This window comes from Coloeus monedula (assembly GCF_965178545.1).
Source record: "Coloeus monedula genome assembly, chromosome: 8".
NCBI lineage: Eukaryota > Metazoa > Chordata > Aves > Passeriformes > Corvidae > Coloeus > Coloeus monedula.
In genome coordinates, this window is record NC_138788.1 from 38,489,382 (window position 1) to 38,510,446 (window position 21,065).

General features: G+C 45.1%; 1 protein-coding gene across 2 annotated transcripts in view; it reads left to right on the forward strand.

The window, feature by feature from the left end:
- The window catches only part of INPP5A (inositol polyphosphate-5-phosphatase A), a 193,731-nt gene that overhangs the window by 41,449 nt on the left and 131,217 nt on the right, over positions 1-21,065 (forward strand). For both annotated transcript variants that reach the window (XM_082285746.1, XM_082285747.1), the window contains exons 2-4: positions 5,404-5,445; positions 13,971-14,071; positions 14,551-14,638. In XM_082285746.1, the coding sequence (XP_082141872.1) occupies positions 5,404-5,445; positions 13,971-14,071; positions 14,551-14,638 (231 nt within the window). The remainder of the gene's footprint in view (positions 1-5,403; positions 5,446-13,970; positions 14,072-14,550; positions 14,639-21,065) is intronic.

A 21,065-nucleotide genomic window follows, 5' to 3' on the forward strand; every position in this document is an offset into this window, starting at 1 on the left:
TAGTTCTTTTCTCCTTTTCCTTTTGAATGAAAGGCTCCTTACCCTGTCTAAATATATATTCTCTTTCTCATTTTTTTGAAAAGACTCCTTCCCCATCTGCGTATATTTTTGCAACAAGCTTAAAGCTTTCCTGTTGGCTGCTGAGTATAATTTTGTAGGAAATAGAAACACTGGGGAGAAGAGAGACTACTTGTATGATCGATTTGAAAAGCCGCTTGTTTTCAGGCTATTACCAGCTCATGTGGTGTCCATGTGTTCACAAGCTGACTGGTTTTTCTTATAAGCCTGACCATTACAGTGACCAGTGTGACATAAATAGACTTCAAGTGGAAACTCATAATGAAAAGAGATCGTTTTACTGGGATTTGGAATTCCAGGAAAAGGTCAAAACTACTTTTAATTGAAGGGAGCAGCGCATGCGGGATGCATGTCCTGTTTTTTTAATATGGATCCCCTGTGGTGTTGCTGTCTGGAAGTTGTGCTTGTTTGAGGGGAAGAGTTTCTTTTGAGAAGGGTTTCTATTTGTGGGTCTGTGGAGTCAAAATGTGTGCCTGAAGGGTAGGATGAAACCAGAACCGTGGTCCTCCAAGTGCTGGGGTGTTTGCTGAGCTCAGCCTGGAGAATGGCGGAGTTTGGTGTGTGTTTGAGGAGCAGCCTGTGCTTGAAGTGGGTAAATAACCCTGAGGAATCCATGCTGACCAGACTTGGTGTTTCCAGGCAGGAGGATGGGCACAGGGCAGAGCGACCTGGGGCTCTGAGTTGCAAGGGCAAGGGAGGAAGGTGGGGAAGAAAGAGCATTGGGCACTTGGGAGAGACACCTGGAGCAGAGAAGGCTCTGGGGGAGACCTTATGGCTCCTTTCAGCAGCAAGAGAGCTGGAGAGGGACTTTGGACAAGGGCCTGGAGAGACAGGACAAGTGGGAATGGCTTCCCACTGCCAGAGGGTAGGGTGAGATGGGATGTTGGAAAGGTCTTCCCTGTGAGGATGGTGAGACCCTGGCACAGGCTGCCCAGAGAAGCTGTGGCTGCCCCATCCCTGGCAGTGTCCAAGGGTGGACGGCACTTGAGGCAGCCTGGTCTGGTGGAAGGCGTCCGTGCCTGTGGCAGGGGGTGGAACTGGATGATCTTTAGGGTCCCTTCCAACCCAAACCATTCTATAGTTCTAGGTACTCCAAACAAAGTGTTAATGTCTGTAAGTGTTTTGCTTTCTTTTGCCTCTCCTGCTTGCTATTTGGTGGATCCCCTGAGAGTATGAGCTTGGCAGGGGAGAAGGACTGGATTTAACCAGCTGGAGCAGAGCTGGAGGTGGGGATAGCCAGAAAGAAAGAGACTGATAAAGTGGGGTTTGGATTAGTGAGCGGGGAGAAATTGGTTCATCGGTGAATGGGTATGAAAGGATTTAGCATCAAAGAGGACAGGGAAAAGAGTAATTTCCATTATGTTACAAAAAGAATGAGATAATTTAATGAAGGACAGAGTGTGGAGAGAAAGGATAGGAAGAAGGCCAAAGTCTATGAAAGACATGAAATATAATGTGCCTATTTTTAGACAGAAAATAAGAGGAAGATAATTTATCTTTCTACTTGATTGTTATCTTCAGTCCTTCAAAACTTCAAATTGTTTCATTTATGTGAGGTGGCTGGAGAGGAGTCTGAGGCAGAGGGCTAAGTTATGGAACTGTGGTAAAAATGGAAAGAAAGGATGTGGTTGTGCCATAGGAGGGAGTGCTGGAGGAGGGCACAGCAGTGGGGAGCCAGCAGGGCCCTTCCTGCAGGTGGGTGGGTCCCTCTGGGCAGTGAGGTGGCAGCCCGAGCTGTGGGTGGGCAGCTGGGGGCCAGTCACAGCAGCCACAGGATCACAGGGGCCAGGGCAGGGCGAGTCCGTGGTGGCAGCCCCAGAGACCTCCTTAGCACCTTCTTTCTTGGAGCTGGTTACAGAACAACTTAATGGGCATCTTCCAGTACTGCTTCTTCTGCTCCAGTTTTTGTTTCTGTCATGACCTCTTCAAAACTTCCTGTGTCTGTGGGATCCCAGAAGGAATGAATCTGCATGTGAGAGCCTTGTTCAGCAGCTCTTTGTGTTATTTCATTGGGCTTTTGCCACTTGCTGTCTGTGTATCAGGGAATCCGTTCTGAGCCGTGATGATCAGTCGACCTCTCCCTTCTCACCCATGACAGCGCAGTTAACAACCCCTCATGGAATTAACTTGTTCAAATCCAGCTGCTTGGGGCTGCAGCCTGTGTTTGGCACTGTGTTTCCATGCTGTCGCCTTGGGGGCAGGACAGGACCCAGGGCAGTGCTCCTCAGTCCTGACGGGGAAGGGGCCTGACTCCGCAGCTGCCCCCAGACCCTCAGCCTCACACCTCTCTCCAACATCCCTGCCCCTGTGAGCACTCCTGACCGTACCGCTTTGCTATTTTTGTTGTATAGTTTGGATGAGGAGAAAAGAAGGAAATGGGGAGGGTCCTACATCTTTTGGTGACTTGCTTCAGCTCGTTGTACCTGGCTTGGTTCTGGAATTATTTTCATAAATCGCTTTGCCCAGAGCCTTTGCTCTCACTGTTAATTAGTTTGATGGGTCTCACAGGAGTCAGGTGTGAGCTGTCCAGGCCATTGGTGGGATGGTGACTGTTCTTCCCAAGCAGAAGTTCTCGATGCACCTGAGCACAGTGCACAGCAGCTCCACAGGGGACATCTGCTGTGTCTCCCAGGTAGTGACTGCTAGGGTTAAAAATAAGAAGATGATAAAGCCTTTTTTAAAAACAAACAAATAAAACCCAAATGTCAGAGCACTTTCTCCCATGAGAACCTCTTTGCAGGCTACTCCTGTTTTCAGAAATCTAGGAGTTGGCAGAGACCATAACAACAGAATGTGGCAGCAGGAGTGCTATTGGTAGCTTTGATTTTATTGTTACTTGTAGCTCACACTGAAAATCCATTCCTGGTCTGCCTTCAAATGGTAGCTGCTATGGGTTTGTTTCATGTAGGTTTGAGATCTTGAATTGTTTATGGAACTCTGGGTTTTCTATATGTATTTGTATCTCCTCCAGTGGGAGGTGGGGGTGGATAGAGGGGTGCTCCATTTATAGTCTCTTGTCGTGCAAGGATCTCATATAATGAGGCTCTGAGGGACCTTCTCATTCTCTACAGCTCCCTGGCAGGAAGGTGGATCCACATGGGGGTTGATGTCTTCTCCCAAGTAACAAGTGACAGAACAAGAGGAAATGGCCTCAAGTTGCATACAGGAGGTTTAGCTTGAATAGTAGGAAAAATTCCATCTCCAAAAGGACTGTCCGTCCAGCCAGGGCAGTGGTGGAGTTCCCATCCCTGGAGGGATTTAAGAGCTATGTGGATGTGGCAATTGGGGATGTGGGTTTGCAGTGCTGGGGGAACAGCTGGAATCGATGATCTTGGAGGTCTCATCAAACGCAAACAATTCTCAGGTTCCCTCAGTCAACAGTGATGCCCGTCTCATCTCCAGCTGGGCAGTGGAGGCAAAAGAAGCAAGTGTGTCCTTGACTTTCCTCTCTGAACCATTTATGTCAATGTTAGGTTATTCCTAAAACTCAAGAGATCCCCAGAACATCTTGTGACTGTCAGAAATAAAATGAAAAGGAGCGAGGAGTGCGTGGGTTGTTTTTTATTTAACACTGAATTGCCCATCGCTGGCTGAGGCCACACTTTGGTTTCAATGTCAGTGCCCAGTACTGCCAGACCTGTGCTGGACCCCTACGCCGAGCTCTAATGGGAAGTGTCATGATCCCCAAGGTCCTGTTTTCTTGATGGTTTGAATCTTTTGAGTTAGATCCTACATATACCATATACAAAGTGTGTTCCCAGGTCATACCTATTTTGTAGAGTGATTAAAAAAAACCCCATCACTAAATCCTGTGCCCTCCTTCATAACTTGAGCCTGAAGTCAGCTCGAAATCACTGCAGCTCCTGCTTTGCTTGGTTTCTTCTTATTACTGCTGTTACAAAAGCAACAGCCTTTACTGCTCCTCACTGGGTTGTCTCACTGCATTCAGGACAAGTGGAAGAAGAGTTAAGCTGCTAAACAAGCAGTTTGTGGTGGACATTTCCCGTGGGTCTATTGTATCGCCTGCCCAGTGGCCACAGGGTTTATCTGTGCTGGCAGCTGAGCTGTGCCAGCTGGCCCAGGGGAAGGGCATAGATGGGAGAAAAGCATGTTTTGTTCTCCATATGTATTAATTTAAGCTGTCCCTGAGCTTGGGCCAGGGTTCAAACCCTGCACCCAGAGCAGGGTCTTTGATGGGGAATGTGGGTAAGGGGCATTGCTCAGAAAAATAATTGTTCCTAAGGAAAGGAAATTTCACCTTCTTGACCAATAAGGTCTCAATTCTGGAATTATTAAGGAGTGAATAGCAAAAGGGAGGTGACAGATAGTACAGGATGAACATGGTGCCTCAGCTTTCACAAACTCTTGCAGAACTGGGTGACTGTTACAGCCTTACAAATGGTTATAGCTACCCATGGGCAAACCTCCCTGCAACAATCAGAAGGTATAAAGTTCAAAGTTGTATCCAGCTATTTGAAAGCAACACCCTTGATGGGAGAATAGAGCAGAGCAGACGTTTTGTGCCTATGTGTTTGCCTATGGGCAGTTGGTGTCAGAGCAGTTTGTAAGGGATGAGGTGTCTCTCTGGTTTCCAATTTGGTATGTTCTGCTGCCTCCCACCAATACTGGATGTTCCTGCCACTGCTCTGAGAAGGAAGTCTAATTTGTGTTGTTATTCCCCCCTAGGATGCAAAAATTATCCAGAAGCCTTGTTATTGAACATAAAGCTCAACAAATCCATTCTCTCCCTCTGTGATCATGTCTAGGCTGGGATCTGTTGCTGAAAGAACAGAACTTTGCACTTACTGCGGTTTCGCTGCTTCAGTTTTCATAAATTCTGTAGCAATCTGGAAATGCTTCTCCCAGTTTGTCCTTGGCAGGAGGTCTGATGGGTTGGAGCATCCCCAGAAGCACTGTCATTCCTCTGAACCAACTTGTTTGAAGTAAATCTGGGTCACTGGAAGCTCAGGTGGTGGGAGCTGGGTGTGGGCAGGTTGGTGAAGTTTCTGATCCCCAGGTGATGAATGTGCCCTTCTAACAGGACATAGTTCAACGTGTCATTGCCTGATAAACATGTGTGGGTACAAATGCTGTGCAGCCATATACAAAATGCACCTTTTTGGTGAGAATCAGAGGGGACTCGGGAATGAAAGGGCGAGGTCTGTCCAGTGGCATTATGGAGGAACATCCTCGTGTTTGTACTTTTTACTTTAATTGTGAAAAAGTTCCCTTCTTGAATGCACTGAGGAAAGCAATAGTATCACGATATTGTTGTAAAAATAGATTACTCTTACTCTTAATTAATTTTAGCCTTTTGTTTTTCAGCCAGAAAATTTACAGAAGAATTGGCTTCGGGAATTTTATCAGGTAAGGTATTTTCTCACAGAATTCTGTGCATCTTTGTTTATTGGTCTAATTAGTAATGTCAGGATCTTTTGCTTTGTGAAGTGAAATCACTATTTTATGGTAAAAAACAGCCCTGAAAAATATGTCTCTTTCTGGATTTCTGAGTAATCATAAAAATTCAGCATATAAACACAATTGGTTCTTATAGACAATCCTCTGCCTGAAAAATAAGTTGAGGTTTTATAAAATTGACTTTAGTTTGGCATGAAATAGTCTTTTAAGTCTACTGAGTAAGATACATATTTGAGTATTAAAAAAAAAAAAAATCTGTTGGGAAGTCCAGTTTACCTTAAAATTGAAATATGACAATTTTGGGCATTGGTTTGCAATAAATCAGTCCTGTGTCTGCTCTTTCTTAACAATTTTCTCGTTTGGTGTTATAGTATGTGCTGTAACCTTCTGCTGTGAGGGTTTTTTTAAAGTATAAAAGCCCCTCTCACACATTGTGTTATTGTAGTAGAGACTTATTGAACTTGCAGACTTCATGCAGAAATACAGCAATAAGCAACAGGAAATGAACACTGCTGGGACGTAGAGGTGTCATCCCTGGGAAGCAGCGTGAGAGCTGGTGTCACTGCTGACAGAACTGAGGGAGTCTTGAGATTCACAGAGTCCCACAATGGTTTGCATTGGAAGGGACCTTAAAGACCATCTGGTTCCACACCCTGCCAGGGGCAGGGACACCTTTCACTAGACCAGGTTGTTCCAAGCCCTGGCTGACCTGGCTATGGAAAAGTGGCACCTGGTACTGAAGGGCCACAAGATTCCTTTATCCAGTTCTACATCTCTTACAGTAAAATAGTTAAACAACAAAACTGTGCTGTTCAAACTCTGAAGTGAAACTGTGTGCAGAAAATATGATTAGCAGTATTTCATCTTTTGCTTTTTGTAATGGAAAGTGTCCCATGAGTCTTTACGTTCTCAGGTTACCAGTGCAGCCTGTGACCTGTATTGCATTGATGTAAAATACTGCAATTCACGTTTACTGGCAAATGTAACAGATTTGCAAAAATCCAAGGTGCAGTAAACAGTCTTACATTCTGCAGTGTCTGCCAACTTCAGATTCATCTGTTTCTTTTTCATCGTCCATCTTGGTCGATCACTGCTGTATGTACATGATGCTTGTGCTGTGCAAACGTCTCAGCTAGTTCTGATTCCAGCCCTCCACAGCTTCAGGAAAAACTCCTCCTATGCAGGAAATACAAGTAAACAGACAGAACTCCTTTTATTTTTTTTTTTTTTTTTAAATATGGCTGCATGTTGTTCACCATCACATGACTTATTTACGTATCTTTATCAAGGAGACTCCTTCCATGTTCATTTGTTTACTGAAGTGGCATGAGCACTGCGGAAACGCTTCTGAACAGTTTGTGGAGAACAGGAAGAGGAGGGGAAAAGAACAAGCTACTGGTATCTTAGGGCAGGGACCACTGATACGTGACTGGATGTGGTCTGTCTTTGGTCCAGTAAATACTGTGCGTGCAGAGTTCCAAAGAGGAATAAAATGACCCATTAGTGCTCCATGAGGCCAGTCTAGTGCAGGGTCCAGACCAGGCAAAGTGTTATTGAGGCAGACCCAAGCCCATCCCTCAGCTGCTGGGGGTTCTGTTCTGTTCCCTCTCAGTCTCCATAGCTCTGCCCTCTGTCCCTGCAATCTGAGAACTGTATTTTAAAAAGAAAAAGAAAGGAAAAATAGACAAAGGACAGTTAGCAGTGTTGTGCATGGCTGCTGCTGGCCTTATCCTGCTTCCCCTCTGGGTCTCTGCAGTGGGCTGGCTGCTCACACCACACTCTCCAACGCAGTAGGAAGTGGAACAAAACTTGGTCAAAAGCTCCTTTGGGAAGAGACAAACATGTAGTTACCAAAAGTCACTTAGCACCATCCTGGCTCAGGCTTCAGAGCAACCCAGCAAATGTACAGCCTCAGAGGGATTATTGTGTTTAATTCTCTGTGCAAAACCTCTGTGAACTGTGGTTCAGCAGCAGCACTGGAAAATGACTCTTCATGCCTCTTTGTAAACTTGAAACCAGATAAACCGCAGACGGCAGTTTTTTCCATTCTTCTGAGGAATTCAATTTGCATATGCAGTTGTGTCAGGGCAGTTTGCATAACTTCTGAGGATGAGGTCCTTGTGTAAGCAGTCAAAATGTTCTCCACAGGAAAGGAAGCACCATTACCGAAGTTTAAAATGTTTCTAGAAATTAAACTCGTAATGTCTTCGAACTAATGTTAAAGAGCATTTTGTGGACTTGTTTATAAGTTCCAGTAAATTAAAATAAGGGATTTTATTTGCTTATTTATTGATTTCTTGATTTATTTGCGTCATGGGTAAATTTGCTGTCATGGTAAAGTCACTTATCTATTACCATTAACTTATATGCAGTATGCATTGCATTTCTGAGGATGTGGGAGCATACAGAGGGCTGAAATAACATTCAAGTGTCACATGCTAAATTTTTAAAACTTCTAACCTTGATCTGCAAATATCCTACATCATTAACATGAAAAGTATGGAAGATCTGTTGCTGGTAAATGAAACAGTTTCTCCAAGAAATACAAATGGGAAAAAGATTACTTCAAAGACCCTTTCCAGGCTTGTTTTAGCGGCAGCTCCCAGCATAGCCCAGAGAGCAGCACATTGACACTGTGCTGTGTGACAATACAGTGGATAAAGCTCAGAGGTGGTGTCCTGTCTGATCTGGTTTTCTTGGATTCATCCACCTCTGGTCCTATAAAAGTGGAGCCTGCATTTGGGTGACAGCTGACTGGGTAGTTTAAAATTTGTTTAACTATCAAATATGTGGTAGTCTTTTACCAGGTCACTGTTAGTTGCTGCTTTATCCCCAAGGATGAGTGAAACAAAATGAAGCAGTTCAGCTGGACTCAATCCCAGGTATTTCATAGCATCATAGAATGTTAAGGGTTGGACCTTAAAGATCATCTAGTCCCAACCTACCCTGCCATGGGCAGGGACACCTTTGGCTAGACCAGGTTGCTTCAAGCCCCCTCCAACCTGCCCTTGAACATTTCCAGGGATGGAGCAGCCACAGCTTCTCTGGGCAACCTGTTCCAGTATCTTGCTGTCCAATTTAGACTCTAGCCCTCTTTCCAGTAAAAATTCTCTTACTCCAAAAACCTACATTGGAAACAAGGAGGGAAAGGGAATGTTGGGGGAGAGTGGAAACAGCCTGTGAACAGTGTTTTGGAGTGCTTAATGTGTAATAGGGAAGACTTGGGTTCTTATCAAGAAATGGGATGATTGATGATCTAGGTGCTAGTGCTTAACAAGCAGTGGGATGATTTGGTGAACTAGCTGCCGTGCAAATGAGAATATTCACAGAATATGCACATGGGGATTTTGTCCCAGTTGTGTGAAGTGAACCAGGCCCTGGTTTGCAGCCTTCATGTCAGTGCACAGGAAAAAATATGGGGGGAATAAGGAGTTCCAAGAACATGAAAGGAAGCTGTTTGCAAGGGAGGGGTGTAGGAGCACAAAGAGAGGACTTGTATTGACTTACTTATTTACTTAAGGCTCTTCTTCCTTTTCACTCCCTCCTTCTCCATCCCTTGCCCTTTCTCCATTTGCACTGGGCCTCATGTTTGGGGCAGGAGTTGTTCAGGAGCTGGAGCTACTGAAAATCTTCACTGATTTTAGTAACAATCTTTCTGTGTCGCATTCGTGGTACGCGGTCATTCTGGATGCAAACTTGGAGCCAGAGGGTTTTTTCCCCTAATGCAATTTTCCATGTTGCCTGATGTGTTTGAGAGTATTTTGAGCCTTTATTTGTAGTAATACAGAAGTTAAAAGTTTACCTAATAGCTAAAGGTCATCTTGGTATAGCTGTGTGGGAACTTCATGTGTTACCATTTGGAGAGAAGGAAGAAAAACAAACAAAAAAGGCCCAAACCAACCAAACAAAAAATATCCCAAAACACAACAAAACCCCACCCAGCCACTCAAAGGTTGTTTAATTATTTTAGTCGACTTGATGCTGTTTTTTTAACTAGAGGGGGTGAAAAGACTCCATTGCAGCCCTTCCAAGCTGAGGTCCCGGCCCTTTTTCAGAGGGTGCTTTTCCTCGGGTGGGGGGCTGTCTGGGCTGTTTGTTGGTTGGTTTGAATCCATGGCCTGTGACAAGGGTAAGGGATGCAGGCCTGGGCTGCTGGCCATGTGCAGCTGAGTGCTGCAGCGTTCTGGGTGCCTGGTCCCCAGGAGGAGCCTCTTTTTCTCTTCTTCAGACTTAGAGAAATTGAAAATACTTGGAGTGCTTTAGGACCACACATGCTAAATTGACTTGTATGTATTTCACAGCTCACAAGGAGGCTAAAGCCCATATTTTGCTATTTTTTTTAAGCAATCCTGTTTACGTGAGATCAAGGCTCAAGCTCCTCTTCTGCTTTGCTTGGATTGAGGTCTAACACTGGTGCCCTTGCCCCTGTGCCTGCATCGCCCTCTCCGAGAGGCCCGGCCAGCAGCGTGGGGCTGTGTCCTCTCCTGGCTGCTGCCCCAGTTCCAGCAGAGCCTGACCCACTCTGCCCTGTGGAGTGACTGGGTCCCCTCCCCATCCCCTGTCCAAACAGGCAAAGACCTGTAGCAATGAGAAGATGTCAGGTTTGTACTTTTCACCAGTTTCGTATTCATACTCAGCTATGCTGGAGCATCTTGCTTAGTTACCCACATCCCCCAAAATAACTCCTGATTGTAGCTTCCTTTATGCTGCTTTTGCATATCCAGAATTGAAAATAATGCCCAACTTTGTAAATACATGGTGCTGCTGTGGATGCAAATTCATTATTTATGTGGTCTCATGTATGATCTTTAACCTCTGGCAACTGTGAGTTTTCAGCTCTCAAGTATTCATTACTCATTATTATGTACTGTTTGTTCTTCCATAAGAGTAGAAAACTAGTAAAAGGTAATGAAGCAGAGCCAATTTGCTTTTACTTGGAGGGTGCTTATTATATGAGAGACATAACTAATATTCAGTTCTGGTGGTTTAACCTGCAAGGAATGCTACAAGGACCTCACTGCTTTTAAGCCAATGCTCTTTCCCCATTAGAAATTACATAATTCTTCTTCTTTTTTTTTTTTTTTTTTTTTTTTTTTTTTTTTTTTTTAATATCCTCTGTGATTTCAAGTTCTCAAGGATTTGTATGCAAACAAAAAAACCCTTGTCCTGCATCTCCAGAGCCTGGAAGTGTTTTCTGTTGCTGCTTCAGCACAGTAGAGTTGTTCTCCAGTGTTCTCTCACTGCTCGACTCCCTATTCAGGGCTCCCTGTGACTGATGGTTCACAAGTGTGAGATAGTTTGTGCCTACATCTTACTTGAAATAGTTTATTATATTTTTGTCTTATCAGTTGATTATTTTCATTAGCTGTGTAAGAAGAGCTCTTGCTGAAGCAAACCCATTGTGGTTAGAATGAGCAGCGCGATGGGCCAGCGCGTTCCTGCCGCGTCCGCAGTCGATGCTACTGCGTGTGTTGCCCTGAAACAGTGAGAGTGGACGTGTTGGCTTTACAGGATTATATAGTTACAACTGCGTTTTGATGCTGGTGACTTCACAGAGCTCTCCAAGTAGGTAAGATCAGGACTTGGAATCCAGAACTGATTTGGAGCAATAAAGCACCTGCAGAATTGGGATGGCATGGTTTTAGGGTCCACAGGTGAGCTCTGTTCCAGAGTCCTGCTTCACAGGCTGTGTTTGGTTAGTATTTCTCTCCAGACAGTGAACAAAATGAACCAACCAGGTGAACGTGGTCGTTGATTGTCATTCACTGCTGCTGGACTCTGACAGCAGGCTGCTGCCAGTGGTCCCTTGGGCAGTGCCTTGGGAAGAAAGGAGCATCTGTACAGGGACATCTTCTCAGCAACTTCATCCTAGTTGTTTGTAAATCTATAATAGGAAATACATATCAGAAGAAAAGCATGTCCGAGTTGGGTATAATTTCTTGCATTTCAGGTATGTTTTTAGACATCTGGGCTGTCACCTGCTTTTTTTTTTTTTTTCCTTTTTTTCTTTTTTCCTTCCCCCCCAATTAAACTTATGATTGGGTTGTGCTCTGGCTCAGTCTCCATCCCTACCAATGATGGCATGCTTTAAAGCAAGTTGCTGATTTCCCCACTGGCAGAAACCAGCATTAATGATCTAATGGAAGTACTCAATGATTGTCAAATACCTGAGTTGGGAGTATTTACTTTTTCCTTTTATGCAGTAGCACTACCAGCAGCTCACCTCAGTGTTTCACCAAGCAGGTCAGTGCCAAGATGTTTCAATGACCGGGAAGATGAGGTACGGAGGAAGTGACGGTTGGAAATGACTCAGAAACCCACGGCAGGACATTCCCTTCTTTCTGCAAGGGTGACCTCGTGTGGGTTGGCAGTGCTGTAATGCACTGTGTGACCTGGATGTAGTAGCACACCGGGTTCTCCTTGGCTTTGGCTTGCACAAACCACTGCCAGGCTTCCCTTCTATGGCTTGAGTCCCACCACCCTCTCTGCTGCTGGTCCTGACCCCCCGGCCTGCTGACAGGGCCTGTGCCAGGCGCTGAGGGAGAGCAGTGTTGTAGGAATGGCCCTGAGGAGGGATGTGCTACCAGCTGATGGTAAACCTTGCTGTCACCTTGCCCTCTTGTGCCTGATGGGCTGTGGGGGTGCTCTGAGGAGCCTCTAGTGGGGTCTGGCACTGTCACCTGCTGGTGCCCATGAGCCCTCCCTGCTGTGGCGTGTCTCCAAGCTGGGCAGGACGGTGCCAGCTCAAAGCGGGGACCTGTGACTGCCTCTGGCTCCATGGAAAGATGCTGCAATTCAGATTTTGCTGATCTTTAATTCATTGTCTTTGAGCTTGATTGTCTAATGAGATTATTTGTGTAGTCAGGAATGAGGGGTTTTGCACCGTCATCACATCAAATAGCAGTTTCTTTCCACTGTTGTTGAAAAGAAACACCCACAACCTCTAGTTGTGGTGTCCCATCCCTGGAAGTGTTCAAGACCAGCTTGGACAGGATTTGGAGCAGCCTACTCTAGTGGCAAGTTTCCCTGCCAATGAGGTGTAATGAGATAAGCTTTAAGGTCCCTTTAAACTCAAACCATTCTGTGCTTCTATGATCCCTAAAGAACTTTTAACGGTAATACTAGTCGTTGATTTACATAATTAAAAGCAGGACTGCAAAGGTTTGCTGTGTCTGTGCCTTTTCAGAGTTGTAGGGCACCAGCAGCAAGACAATGAGTAGAAGGGAGAGCAATCCCTGTTTTTTCAGCTGTTCTTTGCTGTGGTGTGTTGAGGTTAGAACTCGGCAGTCCCTGAGCCCCCCTTGCGCGTGGCTGTGTTCCAGTGCGAGCGGGGGAGATGCTGTGACCCCGAGTGCAGAGCACCCCGAGCCTGCTGGCACCAAGCCCTGCGCACAGGAGTTGGTTTATGACTCTGCTGCCAGTAGCTGGTAGAAACCACCCACTCTTCCTCCCAATGGCTGCATGAACAGCATGGCCTCTCTACTGGCTGGGGCAACCTGGTGCCACCCATCAGAAAGAAGTGAATCCTATTTTGGATTTATCATGTTCTCTCCATGTATGCTTCCCCTGCCACATTGTTGATTGTTTTGGACTGTTCCCTTTTAAAATGGAAGTTGTTCTGGAGCTTTGTGTCCATTAATTTACAATAAGGTGTGGAATAGAAGTTATAGAGACTCAGTATTAACAGAGGCATTTTGGATGTGGTGTTTGCTGTTCTGAATAAAGACAAAGCAGACAAAATTCCATAGGACAGAGTAACACTGAATGTGTGTTCAAAATGGTAGCAAATTTATGAACGTTATATTTGATTTGAGGCATGTGGAAAGACACAAACATTCTAGGGTTTTGGTATGGTAATTGCTGACTGTGTAATGTCTCAGATATTTGCAGTGTTCAAGACTAACACCTGGAATAGCGTGATGGATTTCCATGCCTCCTGTGTTAAGAGGGGTGTGTGCAGCTGTTATTTAAATACTTTTGTAAATAAGATACTCCATAAATAAAAATATCAAACACAACAGCTAAACAGCACTGAGAAATTTTGTAGAAGTGGAAAAGTGTCCACTCTAGCAAATGAATTGAGGTGTTTGAACTCTTCTACCTCTGAGACACGGAAAGGTTTGGATCATCTTAATCATGTCAGGTCTTCTTTGAGGGGAGTTGGAAAAGTTTGGTTATCTTTTAAATACAAATACTAAATATAAATGTATTTTAAATATAAACATAGGATCTAAGTCATAGTTCAAAATAGAAAATGTTAGTTAAGAATATCTGAGATAATTATTGTGTATTATCAGTCTTGTATGTGGATGGCAAATGATGCTCCCCTTGCTGCTTATTGTGCCAGTGTTCCAGTTACCTGTCAGGCAGTAGCTGCCAGTCCTCCTTTTTGAATGCCCGGATCTGTGTCGTTCCTGCTGTGTGCTGAGCTGTGGACACAACTTCGTTAAATCTCGCTTTTCTCTTTGTTCCAGGTGGTCCATGCACACAAGCCCCATTTCATGGCTTTACACTGTCAAGAATTCGGAGGGAAGAACTACGAAGCTTCAATGTCTCATGTGGACAAGTTCGTGAAGTAAGTGGTGGGAGGCCATAGCCTGGCCCCCCGAACCGGGGACAAGGGCAGGAGAGCTCAGTCACCGGAGGAATGTCCCGGGATTATTTATCCCGATTTAATTCATCGCCTCCGAGTCCGAGCGGGGCCGGGAGCAAACCCGGGGCAGCGCCCGTGAGCCGCGGCCGCCCGCGCCCTCTGCTGGCGGCGGCCGGCGGTGCGGGCCGGGCCCCCGCCCCGGGCACGGCTCTGCTCGGCTCTGCTCGGCTCTGCTCGGCTCTGCTCGGCTCTGCTCGGCTCTGCTCGGCTCCGGCACCGTCAGCGCCAATCGCCCAAATTCATGGAGTTCTGTCGGCGCCAGAGACCCGCCCCCTTCCCAGCCGTGTCCCACTCGGGTTCCTTTGGGTGATGCGGGAGATGTCACAGCACAGAGCAATGCTGAGGCAACGCAGTACATTTGCATCTCCCTTTACATGTTCAGTCTTTTCTTTCTCTTTCAGAGAACTGTTATCAAGTGATGCGATGAAAGACTACAACAGAGCTCGAGTTTACCTGGATGAGAACTATAAATCACAGGAACATTTCACGGTAAATTTCTTTATTTCACAAGTGTAGTTTAACCAAAGGTGAATTTCTTCTGTTTGGGATTTTTGACCCATGTGAGACTGTGAGCTGTTTCCATCCTGATGATGATTATGTTTTTGCTTCTACTGTGTTTTACTACAAAAAGTGTTTACTCTGTGGCATGTGTACATGCTGGTTTCACAGATGTGCATCCATGTAAAATGAGCAGAATATCAGTGTGCAGACAGTTTTTTTGTTTAAAATGGTTGTCAAAGGTCTTTTTTCCTCCAATAACTAACCTCGGTGGCTCAGAAGCACCTTCCATTTCAGAGCCTGGCAGTGTGAGGTGGTGCCAGCACTGAGTGTGATGAGCTGGTGACAAGCTTGGCAAGGGTTCAGGGCTTGTGTAAGGGATCTCCAGAGCTGGCTCACAGCATCACTTCCCTGGGGCATGGTGACAAGAGCCAGAGCACAAGTTTGCATTAGCACACGGGTGGTGTTTAGGTACATGTAAAATTATGTGTGCGGGGCTGCCTTTCCTGCAGAGCAGAAAGGCTTGTGTGGTTGTTGCCAAGGCTGTGCATTGTGCCAACACGTCTGCTGTTTGTCCAGGTGATCACTGCTAGGCTCTATAGGAAAGAACAACCTTTGGAAGTGAATCAGTGACATCTCCCTTCTTCCCAGGGTAGAAGCTTCCTTCTCCCCCAGTATGCTGCTCAGTGGCAGTGGTGGCTCGGAGGAGCCCAGCTCGAGACCTGATGCTGCCCGGCAGCCAAAGACGGCACCTGGGACACAGCTCAGAAAATAGAAAAACCAGCTGCCCAGCACACACACAAACCCCAGCTTGGAGACATATGAGCTTGGGGAATAAGAACCTGGAAAGGTTTTTATTTCTTCTTTTTTTAATAACTCTGGCTAGAAGCCCAGCTAACATGAAACTGGAGGAGAGGCATCAGCAGGTTTTTTTCTCTTGTTCATCAAAGAAGATAAAACAAGATTATCAGCTTTACTGAGCCTTAGTGGGACAAACCTCAGTCACTAATGTTGAAACTGTACAGATGTTCAGAAAGTGCTGGTGGGTAAAAGCTGTAGTACAGAGCTGTGTGTTTTGGAATCACTCACAGGTCAGAGCTGCCTTCAGATAATCCCACACACTGGTGGAGACCCTGCGGGGGTCCTACAGAACATATTTCCTGATGTGGGCAGGGGAGCTGCAAGGGGCTCTGCATTTACCTGATCTGCCTTCAGCCAGGTGAGCTCCAGAGCTCCCTTCCAGCCAACATTTTTTTGTGATATAGGAAAAAGGGATAATCATCTGTGATCTTAATTTGGGAAACAGCATAGAAGAATTAATACAATCCATAACAAAATACAACTTTTTTTTGTTTGTTTAAGAACAGTCATAGTACTTCATAGTATTGAAGTTATTTTATTTAGCATGAGGTACATTGGTTTGACTTGATGGCATTATGGTAGATAAAAAGGTTCTTACAGAGGTTGAACAGGAATCCCAGTTAGAGCATGTGCTGTTAGTGTCTCTATGAAGAACCCTGTATTTTGCAAAGTTCCCTGTTCAAGAACTAATGTGGTTTCTTGTTTCACATACCACATTTTCCAGGCACTGTGTTTCTTGCAATATTCCCCAACAACCTTTGTATTTCTCTCTTTCTTGTCATAAATATTACTTTGCATATTTTTTTCTTCTAATCCTTTATTTGCTAAAGCTGGGCCTTCCAGGGGAAAAAAAAATCTGTCAACATACTGATTCAATAAAGGGGAAGGGAAAAAAAAAAGACTGCTAGTACCAATGTTATTTTCCATGGATAACAGTGTAAACAAACACATGTTCTTATTGTTTGGTTAAATTACCCTCTGTTGAACTGGTGACTGTAAAGATACAAAATGGGTTTACAGAAGTGTTTGATGTGTACCCCACAAGACAGGCTGTTTGTAAATAATGCCACATACACCAGTGAGAGCTGTTGGACAGCTGGAAAATGTCTCCATCAGTCCCAAACTTAGAGGATGTCAGGAGGGAGGGAGTTTCCCATGGGAGTCCTCAGGCTTTGTGTAGGCTTTTCAATGTTAGGGCCCTGGTGGTGAGAGTGAAGCACTGGTGGTATAATCAGAAAACAGCAAAGCCACTGGGAAATAGCGATGAGCACAGTGTGTTGGTGAAGAGAATCCCTGTCCAGGAGGGAGTGCTCTGGAAGGGATTTAGAGATTGTGTTGAGAGACTCAAAGCAAGATGTTGCTGCAATGCTGTCACTCAACAAGTAATTAAATCCCTGAAAGCAGAGCTAGTAGAGAAGGAGTGTAGGAAACACCATGATTTTGTCTCCATATGCAGACAAGGCAAAGGCAGCACAAGGTGTTCTGGGATCCAGCAGGGCAGCAAGGGTGTTCTGGGATCCAGGTCTTTTGTCACAATTTATAGAAGCATAGCAAAAAGATGGCTTCATGGAGTGATGTTTCTGGGTTTTTTCTGTCTCTTTCTCTTTCCAACCCATAAGAACCTTTTAGAGCTGAATCTGCTTAGTGTGGAAAAGGCAAAACCCAAAGGAAGAGCAATTATTCAATGATGTTTTGTGTTACTATCAGTGGGAGGAAATGCTGTGTGCTAGAGGAGTGTTTTATACCTTCATTGTTAGACTTTATTAGTAGTGGCTTGGAACCAAAGCCAAAAACCTAGAAAGGAGAGAGGGTGCGCTTTCACGTTGAGCTCCTTAACCTTTTGACTTCTTAGAGTCTGCTTTTTGGCACTGAATGCTCACAGTCCTCATTGACAGTTCCTGACATTGCTGTCAGGAATCAAGGATTCATAGAAATGGTTTTTCATACATGTGATTTGAACTGGCAGATCTCCAGCTCCTCTGCTCAGTGTGTGTGTGTGTGACTGTCTGAGCAGGGGTTTCACATGTGGTGTGTCCATTTAGGGTAAAGTTTTGGTCTTATCTCCAGTGTGGTTTGCCTTGTACGATGTCATGTGTCTCCCTGTTTCGTTGTTAGTTCTGTTTGATTGCAAAGTTCTGTAACTTCTGTGGGCTTTTTTCCATCCCTTCTAAGGCACAGACTTGGCAGCAGATGGTAGCTTTGTCGTTATATTATTACCTCTCTGAAATATAAATGTTTATCATATATCATTGTATAATGCTATTTTCTTTAGAAAGGGAGAAGCCCAAGCAGTTACAGTTTGGCTAACCTTTATCTCCCTGCTGCTCTCACATCCCCTTTTCTACCAGTTTTGGCATTACTTCCTCTGTAAGGCCTTCCTTGGCTTGTCTCCTGCAAAACTAAACCAGATTTTGCTACCCACAGTTACTCAGCTTGGCTGCAGTAGGACTGGCAGCAAGATCTGAGGCAACACTCTCAGCAGCCCCTCTCTCCAGTTTACAGCAGCATAGGGCAAATTCCACATGAGAAATAAGAAACCAGCGTAATAATGAGGTGTCTCTAGTGGAGTGATTTGGTTTTAAAAACGAATAATTTATATTGTATTAAGGATCAAAATGGATCATTTTGCATTATCCCAGACATAATATCAGGATTTGTCATTTATGGTCACATATAACAAATCTGGTGTAGAAGCAGCTGGTTTTAGGTCCAGGATTTGTGGGGAGAGGGGTAGGCACCATGATGAGGGAGAGAGCTGTAGTTTGGTGGATTGTGTTTGTTCTGCCAGGAGTGACAGTAGGGTGAGACTGTGTGGGATTTTCTTCCACTCAAAACTTTAACTAAACACATGCACAAAATAAACTCCAGAGCAGCGAGTGCGTGGCCAGGGAAGGTGCTGAGGTGGCAGGTCCCTGTCCCAGGGAAGGGGGTCAGCCCGCAGTGTCCGAGGGTCGGGCTGGGAGCGGCAGCTTTGGGCAGTGACTCCTGGCCCAAGGCTTTCATCAAGGCCAGGCATTGGGAGCAGCAGGGGTGTCACAGGGGGCCCAGGGATGAAGCAGTTCATATCACACTTTGGGAGAGGCACAGCTTTATCAGATTTAGAAACCTGAAGATTAATCTTTTGGCAGAGAGCTGCTGCATTAGAGCTGATGCCTGTCAGCGCGGGAAGGCGGCAGCGCTCGAGCTCAGCGCTTCCAGCAGTTATGGATGAGGGTGGCGGGTGACAGCCTCCCAGCTCTGACAATGGCTTCCCAGAAATTTCAGATTAACTAAACTGGCAGCTGTGTTGCTGCTCCAGTTCTGACTGGAAATACCAATAGCAGTCGAGTGTGGATAAACTGGTTCATGTGCTAAATTTCAGACACTCAAATAGCTTGGCAAAGCTCTGTGAAACGCAGCCTCCTGTAAATCCCTGTTTGAAAGCATGATCCTTTCTTTTGTTGTATAAAATGTTATCTAGGAGGTAGATCTTGGTTTCTGTCAGAGAATGTACAATTAATGAGAAGACAGATACAAGACTGAAATAGGTAAAAATCTGAGAAGCTGAAAAATTCAGTACATTGCGTTGTGACTATTCTGAATGGACTTCACTCGCAATAAAATAGGTCTTTGCAGTTGCATTGATTTTACCCAGCATCCCAGTATTTACATTCTCTGTTAATTTTATTTTACTTGGTATAATCATGTAAGGGGTAAATCATAAATCTTGTCACTTCTCTATGTGAAGAATTACTCAAAAATAGTTGGATGTGTTGAACTTTTGCATGTCAATACTTCTTGAATAGCCCAATTTAACGGTAAATAAGGGTTTTTTCTGGAAGAATAAAATGTACTGAAGGTAAATATCAGTCAGAAATACATTGATGTTTTCATCAAATCCATAATTATTTTTATATGAAAACATGTCAGTATAATTGGTGACATTTTTATTGTAATTAGATCAAGTCTAGTTTTGTTTTGTGCCATGAATGTATTGATTTCTGAGTACTCAGTTAAGATCTTAGATTGCTTAGCAAATCCTTGGCTTCCTTTTCATTGTTCAGAGAAGGCAAAGGAAACCCCTATGTAGCTTAAAGCCTTCTTGCTGTGTAGAACGTGTGGTTTCTGTAGGTTGGGAGAGAACCTTTACTGGCGTAAGTCAATCCTGAGGAGGGCTCCTGGCAAACCAGACCTCCAAGAGTGAGCTGACCACCAGCACCTGCCTGGAGTGTTAAGGGAACATGTTGGGAGCTGTGTGGTTGGGACAGCCCTTAGCTGATGGGCAGAAGCATCTGCACAGTGGGGTAATTGCTCTACTTCCTAGGATAGGTTTATTTAAAAAAAATAAACAGCGTCCTCCATTGTCTGTCTGCCTGCTCAGGCCCACAGGTGACCTTGCAATGAACAAAATGCCACTGGGTTCTATATGTGATGTGCTGAAGTTCCAGCCTTCTCCTAGTAACATTGCAGTGCACTGCAGTTAGTTCATTGTATAGCACGGTTTCATTCAAATTAAAAAACAAATGAAATAAAACAAAACAAAAAAAAAAGCAACCTTTCACAACCAGCATTTCTGACATTAGAGACGTGTTTAAACAGCACCAGAGCTGCAAGCAGAATTTTATTAATACCAGTAGATTGAAGGGAGAGAGGGTTCTGTGCTCTCAAAACTCCCCAAAGGGTGGGTTTGGTGAGATAATGATTGAAATGAAACTTCCCACCACCTGGGGGGGTGGACAAAGATAAATAAATAAAGAAAGAAAGAATAAAGTGGTAACAGGCATTTTTCTGACAAGCATTCTTCCCATACCCCTGCCAAACCTGCGCTTCAGTTGCTGAGGCTGAGAGGCTTGCGGTGCTGCTGGTGGTAGAGGCACCAGTCAGTCAATGCCCATGTGGGTCTCCTGCCACCACACCCCTCTCTGATGGGGCACAGGCCCCTGGGGATGTGGGGAGCTGACTGTCCCTCTGGCTGCCTGGCTGCCCCTGCCCTGTGCGCTGGTACTTGGTGGTGCCCATCCAGCCGTGTCCCTGCACCCGCGGGGCTGTCCCGGAGCACGGTGGGCTGCGACCGCTGTAGAGGCTCAGTGGCTGCGCAGCACCCGGCGCTCCTCAGTGAGGGTGGGTGGCACCAGACTCTGGGAACAGTGAAGATAAAGCAAGTCCAGGCACTGCCAGGGTGTGCAGGAAAAGGTTGTGCTTCCTTTTTTTCCCCTGGATTGTTTTTACTTCAGGCACTCTGTACCAGTATATTTTGTTAATGTGAAATAGCTCTTGCTCTAGGGTGGATAATGCACTGGTAGCCTGCAGCAGCATCTAGGGTAGACCTTTGCTCAAGTCACTATCCTTAAGAGCAATACCCTGAGCCAGCATGATGGGGGGCTCCAGTGGGCAGCAGTGGTCTTGAGAATACAGATGGACAACATGTTATTCAAGTGCGTTATTGTACCTTAAAATTAATATCTGCTTGTTATTGAGAGAATAGTAAAGTTAATTTTTGTTAGATTAATGATACTTGAGTAATATTTTTGGTTGAGCTGAGTTCAAATAATTGGCCATTAATTGAAAAAGGAAATTG